Here is a 9,156-nt window from a genome sequence, read left to right as displayed (position 1 = left end):
TACTGATCTAAGGTGAACATGCCCATAATCTTACATTACTCAATTTTTGGTACATAACAGGTGGAGAGAAAAAAGGTTCGGCAACTTGTACAAAGTTTGTCAAGTTGAATCTTTTGCACAGATTTTTTAGGTATCATCTGCAAGAATAAAAATCAAAAAGAAAATTATCATACTTTAAAAAAGAAAATAAAACTAATGTTGCATATGAGTAAGTCTTACTGTGTTGCTTTGTGTGACCGATGACTTACTCATCACAATCATAAACTGATTATCATCCATGGCTTTCTAACCCACTTCATCTACATTGTAGAACTCAAAGAAAAAGATCTATGAGATGAGGTTGAATGTTCAAACTAATATAAAGAAAATAAGATGCAAAGCTATATAACTATTGAAATCCTAATAATAATACAAATTTACAGAGAAACTACCCAAATAATAATAGAAACTTACTATGGGTAGGGACCGTTTCTAGTTGTTCGTGTATTTCCACATGGGGCTGTTGGGATTCAAGACATGAATGGGCATCGCCTCAAACCTTACTTGGAGCAAATTGATAACAAACTAAGACTCTCAAGGTGTTGTACCTCGATACTCCCCCGTCTATGTGAAGATCGCTGAGTCCGGCTGAAGATTTTAAATTTAGCGCTTCTTGAGAGGCAACCAATGTTTTGGATGCATGATGAGAGGATCTTGGCGTTTGCCGCACTTCCTACTCGAGATTATATACCCAGGGAGCTCTAATCTTTACTTCATATTTTATTGTTTGAATTCTTTTCTCCCTTTTCTTGATTCATTGCATGCATTTTAATTCTTTGTACATTGAGGACAATGTTTCATTTAAGTTTGGGGGGAATGATTTGCGTTATTGCTTGCTCGTGTTTTGCAAATTTCTAATGTCTGAACGTAGGGTTTCATTTTGCTTAAAACTGTTTTAATTGGTAACTGTTCTGACAATTTGGTCCGCATTGTGTTCTTCGTTTTTTCGTGCTGAATCTAACCATATAAAGAACATTGAAATCAAACCAGCGGTTTGAAAGTTATGAGCTAAAATCTGAACAGAGGTCGAAACTGCCAAACACTGCATTTGGAAACTCTTTGTTTTCGTGGTTTGTTTGAGTTTTATTTTATTTCTTTTGTGTTTTTATGTATTTCAGTAGTTAAGTTGTTGTTTTTAAATTCACAAAACCCATAAAAAGTAACAAATTCTACCCCAAAAAAATCCAAAAAGATTTTCCTTTTTTTTTTTTCCTTTTCGTGAGTCATTTTAGTTAAGCTTTCCACAAGTCAATGATAACACTTGAATTCTACTTGTTATATAGCTGTAGAGGATTGGTAATCATTATGTGAATTTCAAGTGTGATTCTTTAGTTAACTTTTTCTTACATGATTATTCTCATATTTTAACTGCACATAGCCAATTGAATGCAATTTGCGTTTGACTTAGAGAATTATATGTGGATTTTAGTGTAGACTTGTATAACTGTGAGTTTTTGAGCCTCATGCATATTCTTTTCTTGAGAGGTATATATTCTTTTCATGAATGCATCATCATCTACTAGAACTTGCTTCAATATCTTTCAAGGCTTTATATTGATTCACATGATTCTATCTAGGAAGTGATTAAGGCACATAGGATCACCACCATGGCCAAAGAAGCTTTTGTCCCTACTACATTATCCCTTAGATAGCCCCTTTGAGCCTAAATAAGCCTTTTTGTTCATGAACCACACTATCTTTAACCATAAACTTAAACATTTCATCCTACCTTGTTCTATGAAAATTGGTGGAGCTTTAAGTTTGGGGGAATTGCACCTTACCTTGTGAGTATCAAAGATGAGTTGAGGTTGGTGATTGTAAATAAATAAATAAAAAAGAAGAAAGAAAAAAAAAAAATGTTTTGCTATCGCAATGTTGTCAAGTTTGAAGAAGTTTGAGAAATATGTTGATCAAAATGAAGTTGAAGCCCAACAATGAAAGTTGGCTTCCAATGAAGTGCATATAATTGGTGATACCGCAAGAGATACAAGAGAATTTGCAATCCATCATGGTCATCGCGTGCTCTACTAATTCTCATAGAATATTTTTGCTTTCCATACCCTTTCTTTCTTTTAAACCTTAACCTATAACCCCATTACAACCGTAATTTAAGACCTTTTGATCCTAGAAATTGTGTGAATTTAATTTGTGGAGATATGATTTATAGGATTTGATTTTGTTTTCATACATTCATTTTTCTTGAGTGAAACACTTAACCCAAACTTTGAGCGTTTTCTTTGTGAGTGATATTCTTGGTGAGATTTGGAGTTGAAGCTTTGATTTGCATATACCTATCCGGGTTGAGTGAGTTGTATTGATATTGGCTATTTCACACACTACACTTGAGAATGTTATGTACGGTTTTGTTAACTTTTGAATCATGCTTGTGGTTTATATGATGGTTATTTGATTCTTTAGAGTTATATACCGTGCGCGATTTATTGAGACTAATATGTGGAGGCCTAACAATCTGTTGAGTCTTTGTTTTGTTTTGTTTTGCTTGGGGGCAAGCAAAGTCTAAGTTTTGGGATATTTGATATAACAATTATTTCGTACATTTTTATTATCTTTAGGTATAAATCCACTAATTTTTCTTTTCTTTCCATTTTCCATTTTGTTTTTCTTTTCATTTATTGATAGTGGAAGGATATCTTACATAGGTGGTACAAATGCTTAACGAGGAGATAAAGCTTCGCAATGAGGAGTTGGAAGCGAAGGATGAAACTATAAGGAAACTAAGGGAGGAGTTGGAAGCAAATTAACTAATGTCTATCAATTTGTCTAATTCCTAATTTGGTTGTCTCCAAGGCTTAGTTTTGTGATCAATCAATTTTGGAAATAACTCAAAGAGACATTGATATATATAGTAGTCAGTAGCCCTTTGTATTATTTAGCTACCTTTTCAACAAACAAATAACATGTCAAAATGTTTTGTTATATATCGACGTGAGATTGGCAATTCTATTGACACCATTTTGAGTCACATCCCAATGCTTATTTCTCACGTGCTTTGTTGATTTACTAATTGTGGACTGATCCTAATTATTAATATATCATACATATTTCGGCAGGGATAATACATTTTGTAATTGACAACAATTATTAACACAGAAGAGTTCTAAATCTGCGCCTTTGATTTTGGTAGAACACTAAACACCAATAAAATTCACGTGCAGATCCTACATAGAGTGCCCCAGCAACTTCAACTTCAGTGATGGATGAATTGTTGATCCAAAAGAATAAGAGATTATTCTAGTTTCGCGGTTCACCGAGCCAATACTAACTGCAGTCCCAAATGCTAAATCCCGTCACGAGCCGCATGGATTTCTCTACAATAATTTAGGTCTCATAGACGGAAACTGCCGTTGAGGGATTGGAATGGCATTCCCTCTGCACTGGTGGCAAGCTTGGCCTTGTGTTTTTAAATATTACACAAATCGAGGGGAATTGACATCATGATGGATTTGGGCCTGTAAAGTCCAACCATTCAAAGCCTACCCTCTCCCCCCTCCTACCCTCTCCCCCCTCCTAAACAGTAGCTTAACAACTCAATATAAACAAAAGGTCCAAATGAAAAGCACAAAAATGACAATTTGAATTCCGTAGATACAATGGTTCTATCTCTTTTACAGCAATTAGTCAGCCATGACCCTGCAATTTTAAGGCAAAAATAAGGCACGAGCACCAGTAAAGCTGTAAAGCTGATCCTTTTTCTTGTGTGCATGAGTGGAAGAAAGGGAGAGAGCAAAAATCATGGGAGGGAAACGGAATAACCTTGGATACAAATCTTACATTTGTTGTTAGAATAGGCACTACAACAAACTCTCAACGTTAAGTTCTACAAACGAGCACGGATCAGGAATGTCGAAGTTGTTTAACACCTGAAAATACATGAAAAGGTTCATTAAATAAAAGAAATCCAACCAGAGAGTGCCAATATAAATTGACTAGTGTGCATATTTTGGATTATATCCAGTTTTCCTAAGCCTAGAAGAGCCTTTGATGGAGAGGGACTTTCTACGGAGCTTAACAATAGTTTTCACATACTCGTGGATGAGGAAGGATTTCAAGATTGGGATTTCGAGAAATTAGATTGCATGAAAATACATTTTTTCACTTGTGAATGGTAATGCAAGAATGGCAAAATTTATAGGGCAGCATTTAATCTGTAGCTAAATCTTAGCACAAAATCAAGTGATGATTAGCACAAAATCAAGTGATGATACATACCTCAGGGTGCACAATGCCAAAAGTTCCAATGTGCTTCCCTTTATAGATGATGCTTGCTTGCCTACCCGGAAGAAACTCAGGTTCCTTCAGTAAATGTAAACAGAGAGTGAATGATTCATACAAACCTCCAAAGATATAGCAAAAGAAAAATGCAAATGAAAGAATATACTCACATCCGAAGGTTGTATGAAGTACCCAGTATGGTCACCGATAGGAACAAAAGCAGCACCAATCGCTTCCATAACTCTGTCCACCAAGCCATGAATCAACTGCATATCGGAATCCCAAGTAATAGGCAATTATTTATCTTTGTTTAACATAGAGCTATCCAACATCCCAGCTTAGTAAATTATGAAAAAATACATATCTTTATGCCGTTTAGGCAAAAAAATTCATCCAAATTGTCACTAGGTTCTGAAATGGGTGACCAAACTGTGTATACCAGGTTTTGTATCGTACCTCAAACCCAGAGCTAGCACCACAGAAAAGAGCTGCTAGTTGGCGTTGATTTCTCGCACCAACATCTTTCCTCTCATCCAATAGTGCTACATCACCCACTTCGAAAATCTTCAACAATGTAAAGTGAGAAGAAATTTAAAAGCAAGCTTATAACATAAAGAAAATATAATATAAGAAATAACATTTTCAAGCATTCTAAAAGATATCAAACTTAACAAACGATAAACTCTCTGTTTGAGGTGGAGCGAGAGAGCGAGACACTTGAATAATTTTAGTCAATGTAAAGTGAATTACATATTCATCCTCGCTAAAATTCCTTTTTAATTTATTAGAGGAAAAAAGTGGCAAACCCAAATGAGAAGAAATCATGCATAAGCAAGATAAAATTGTCACATATACCTTTATGGGCTTTGGATGATCTTTGTTGTGACCAACAGTTTTCAATACGCCAGGCATCAAACTGGTTCGGACAAGTTCAAAATCAGATGAACGAGGATTTCCAACAACCACTGCCTTCGATTTATCATCTTTACGATTTAACATGGCAAAATTTTCTCTCCACGACCCCAATATAAACGTCAACACCTCTGTAAACCCAGTCATTGCAATCTAACACAAAAGTTTGAGACAACATAAAAGAAGTCAGAATAAACCACACTTCATTAAGTATACTATGGAAGGGTAAAACTTAAAACTGTTATTTATCAACTAAAAAGTTTTGTTCACCTCTAATTTAATATGGTCAGTGAGCTCATTCAAGGCTAGTGGCTTCAAAGATGCAGGACTTCGCTTTGGGATATTATTATATCCATATGCAATTGCAACATCCTAAACAAGAAAGAAAATACGTTATTATAGAAACATGACAAAAGTTTTGATTTATAATCCAACAAAATTGTTATGACTAAGTCTAAACCTCCATGACATCACAAGGATGAAGAATGTCGCTTCTGGTTGGAGGTACAAATACTGTGATATCGCTTGATACAGACTGCTCAGCACGCAATTGCATCCGATTCAACAAATCAGTAACCTACATGATAATAATAAAGAAGTATGAGAAAATGAAAAAATTGCAGTATTTCAACTAAATCTCCCATACATGATAGTTCCTAGTTAGATCAGAAATCTTTTTGTAAAACTTGTACAACATAATATCAACCAACTCAAATGCAATCAATAACAATACTAACCTTACAGCCTATCACTAAGCAAAATAATAACCTTATTCCAGACATCAGTAAGCAATATTAAAGAATAAAGTAGGAATAGGTAATATGCAGTTAACCTTATTCTTGACATACCTCTTCTGCTTCCAAAGAGACTCCAATTGTACCGTTAACGTATGATAGGGAAACATCCATGTTGTAGATTGATAAATCAGGATAGACATATGACTTTCCATCTGAATATATCACTTCAACAGGTTCAATCTCAAACTTTCTTTCACAATACGCTGAAAATGCTGTCACCTAAAAGAACACAAGTTGATACCATCATCAACTGATAAGTGAGAACCAAAAACCAGCAAATAAATGCATCATAAACTTCCAGCTTCTTACTATTGTGTTCAGAACAATCTTGGCCTTTGTCAAATCAGTAGCTGTACATTCTATGAAAACATTCTTTGTCTTCAAATTGATTGCTGAATGTGCACCATTAATAATGGGGGGTAAAGACAAAACAATTCTGCCGAAATAAACTTAATGTCACTCATCGAGACAAAGCCATAATATAGTAATAAATGAATGAAAACAAAAATTTATCATACCTGTTGTGATCATATAAAACAGGAAACACCGGTGAGTTCTCTATTATGTGCACAAACTTCTTCAGTTTCAAATCTGACTGCCAGAATACAGTGGTAAAATATGGATCAAGATACTTTACTTTCCTAGTGTCATTCAAGAGTCATAATTACTAGGTCATACAAAACTAAGGAGATTCTGAACAAGGATGTGCATGAAATAGCTATTATTGCAATGGTTTCTAAATTGCTGATTCTAGTTTGGTCTAGACTAACTATAACACTTCCCCAGAAAGGGGAAAAAGAAAGAAAAAAGAAGGAAAGAAGAACAAAGATCAAAAAGCACCCAGTTAAGAACTCACTCTGTAAAATTCAATGAGCTCATCAGCTCTAAAGCTCTTCACCTAATAGAGAAATCAAAAAGACATGATATTAGTGCTAACAATAGCCATTAACAAGTATCTTCAACCTATTAAAAAGAGATATATATATACATATATTACAAAATCATAGTCATATAAACTACTAAACTGAGAATAGCATAAAAATCATAAAATTACCTGTTTCAGAGGCACAAAATTTATACTTGAAGGTGGCAAAGCCTGAACATGGAAAGAAAATGTAAGTCAACAGTAGTATTGTCTTAGATATATGAAGTAGGATTTAGCAATCAACAAAAAACATGAAAAATTATTTCATCGACATGCATGTTGTATCAGGGGATCTTTGCCAAAGACAGAAATTTCCACTTTTCATTCCTAGAACTGAATGTTTCAGCAAAGGATCTATACTGTTACCATAAATTAGTACAAAATTCAATATCACATGACCCCTTAAACAAAAAAGGAATGCAAAATACAAAACCATAGCAAAGGGAACATGTTACAAAAGCCCACCTCATATGTGAAAGGGGCTTGTAATGTATCCAAGTCATGAGTCCCAATGGCAACTAGGGTTCTTCGCCTATAAAATGAATATCAGATGTAAGCACTTCAACTGAATAACCACAGAAAATCTTTGGGCTCAAAGACAAGCAGTAGCTCTTATCATAACTTCATGCATTCATTCTGATTTGTCTTGCTATTCTTACCCTTCTAGCACTTAAACAAACTATTCTGATTGTTTTTTTGTATTCTTACCTTTATCTACTTTAAATAACCATATAGATTACTTCAAATTTATTATCATTTAAGTAAAGCTGTAAGATCACATAACTATCGTCATGTCAAATAATTTCGTGTGATGCAAGTGATTAATATGAATCATTATTGTCATTAAGAATTAGTCATGAGATCATTATTTTCTTTTAGAACCAATGAGATAACGTTGCAAGTTAAGTTAATGGTTTTCATTTCATCACTAAAATTAAAAGCCACACATCATCAATGACAAAGATCAGGGAACATAGAAATTGTCATGCAGTGTTCCCGACAAGAAGTGTCATTTCAATTTTGGAAATCTCATGTATGTGGCCTGCCACTGCAACAAAATACAGATGAGGTGGGGGCAACTGGGAGCATGCCAAGCTCGGGAATCAGCGCTATGAGCCAGAAAACATTACCGGCAGATATTTTGATGAAGCTTGTCTTGGAGATCAATAAAGCTGTTATAACTTGCTTCAGTGAAGGTTACGCCTCTTAAAACAGCACAGACAACATGAGGGCGAATTGAAGATGTCTGCAAGTGGAAAAGGGGTCTATATGAACTAAACAGTATCACCAGAAAATAAAAAACATCAACCCTTTTCATATCATATGACTACCTCTGGTTTTACATGCATTTTAATCATTGACTCCTTACTAATGTTCACCAACTTATATGTAGGAATCTCCTCTTCCCTACTGAAAACACGGAGGGCTTGAGCAAGCCCTTCAAGGCAAAGTAAATCATATCTGCATATAAATCAAATAACAAAGTTGTTCAACTCATTTTATATTATGTGAAAATCATACAACAATTATTCTCATTCCTTTAGTTACTCCTTGATACTCTGAACACAGCCTACCCACTTAAGCAGACAAGAGCAGTATGAGATTTAAAATATTTGGCCTCAAGGGTTATGTTAACATTAAAATTAGAAACCAACCCATGAAATGAAGTAGGATAAAACATCAAGTTCCAAAACATGCAATTAAGACAATTCTCAGTGCTAGTCAATTATAAGAAAAGAAAAAAAGGTACCTATTCGCGGGAACTTCGATCTTGTAAATAACTTCTTCATCTTCCTCAACTTCAGCGTCCAAATGCTTTTCTTTTCTAATAATTGCTTTCTCAGTTGTCTACAAACACACATTAACCATTAGAAGTTTTGGCATCAGAGAAATACAAAAATAAAATGAAACATGTGGAAAATGAAAAAAAATGCTTACGACGTCGTCCAGCTCGATGCCGAAGCTGAAGCATACTTCTTCAAACTCTTCCTGAGCTGTCAGATTCAATTCAAAAACACAAACGAAAGTGAATTCCTTATTGATGATATAAGTACATCGATGAGATGAAGAGTTAGAAATGAAACACTGAGAGCTCACTGTAAGTTCTTCCTAGTGCTGCATACAGACGATCCCGTCCCACGCTGACGGTAGGCATGGCGGACTTTGACTACTCTCTCCGATAGCGCACGCAGAGACTGCCACCACAAGAGAGAAGCAAAACCCTACGCTCTGTTTGGACATCGGATGGTT

General features: G+C 34.9%; 1 protein-coding gene across 2 annotated transcripts; it reads right to left on the bottom strand.

Annotated features, from left to right (window-relative positions):
• On the bottom strand, positions 2,883 to 9,142 carry LOC18777353 (phenylalanine--tRNA ligase beta subunit, cytoplasmic). Of its 2 annotated transcripts, none has more exons than XM_020564344.1 (19): positions 9,004 to 9,142; positions 8,845 to 8,900; positions 8,657 to 8,754; positions 8,238 to 8,367; positions 8,037 to 8,152; positions 7,372 to 7,438; positions 7,036 to 7,077; positions 6,838 to 6,879; positions 6,500 to 6,576; positions 6,291 to 6,417; positions 6,033 to 6,200; positions 5,645 to 5,761; positions 5,455 to 5,556; positions 5,128 to 5,337; positions 4,729 to 4,836; positions 4,443 to 4,538; positions 4,270 to 4,353; positions 3,814 to 3,920; positions 2,883 to 3,690 (listed from the first exon to the last, which is right to left on the bottom strand). In XM_020564344.1, exons 1-18 carry the CDS (start codon positions 9,059 to 9,061, stop codon positions 3,852 to 3,854), a joined length of 1,767 nt encoding a protein of 588 aa, XP_020419933.1. In that variant the 5' UTR covers positions 9,062 to 9,142; the 3' UTR covers positions 2,883 to 3,690; positions 3,814 to 3,851. The 2 variants fall into 2 exon arrangements, with proteins under 2 accessions (XP_020419933.1, XP_007210260.1); XM_007210198.2 differs by having other exon boundaries at positions 3,832 to 3,920.

This window comes from Prunus persica, chromosome G5 (assembly GCF_000346465.2).
Source record: "Prunus persica cultivar Lovell chromosome G5, Prunus_persica_NCBIv2, whole genome shotgun sequence".
In the NCBI taxonomy this organism is placed as follows: domain Eukaryota; kingdom Viridiplantae; phylum Streptophyta; class Magnoliopsida; order Rosales; family Rosaceae; genus Prunus; species Prunus persica.
Note: the sequence above shows the minus strand (reverse complement) of the source record. Positions and strands in the feature narration are given on the sequence as shown.

Bases quoted from the DNA above. Each gene is read 5' to 3' on its own strand.
- LOC18777353 (XM_020564344.1), bottom strand. From the start codon at position 9,061: ATGCCTACCGTCAGCGTGGGACGGGATCGTCTGTATGCAGCACTAGGA. The intron at 5,762-6,032 runs GTATGTCAAGAA...ATTATCATGTAG, and splicing joins TCTCTTTGGAAGCAGAAGAG to GTTACTGATTTGTTGAATCG. The intron at 5,338-5,454 runs GTGAACAAAACT...CTTTTGTGTTAG, and splicing joins CTGACCATATTAAATTAGAG to ATTGCAATGACTGGGTTTAC.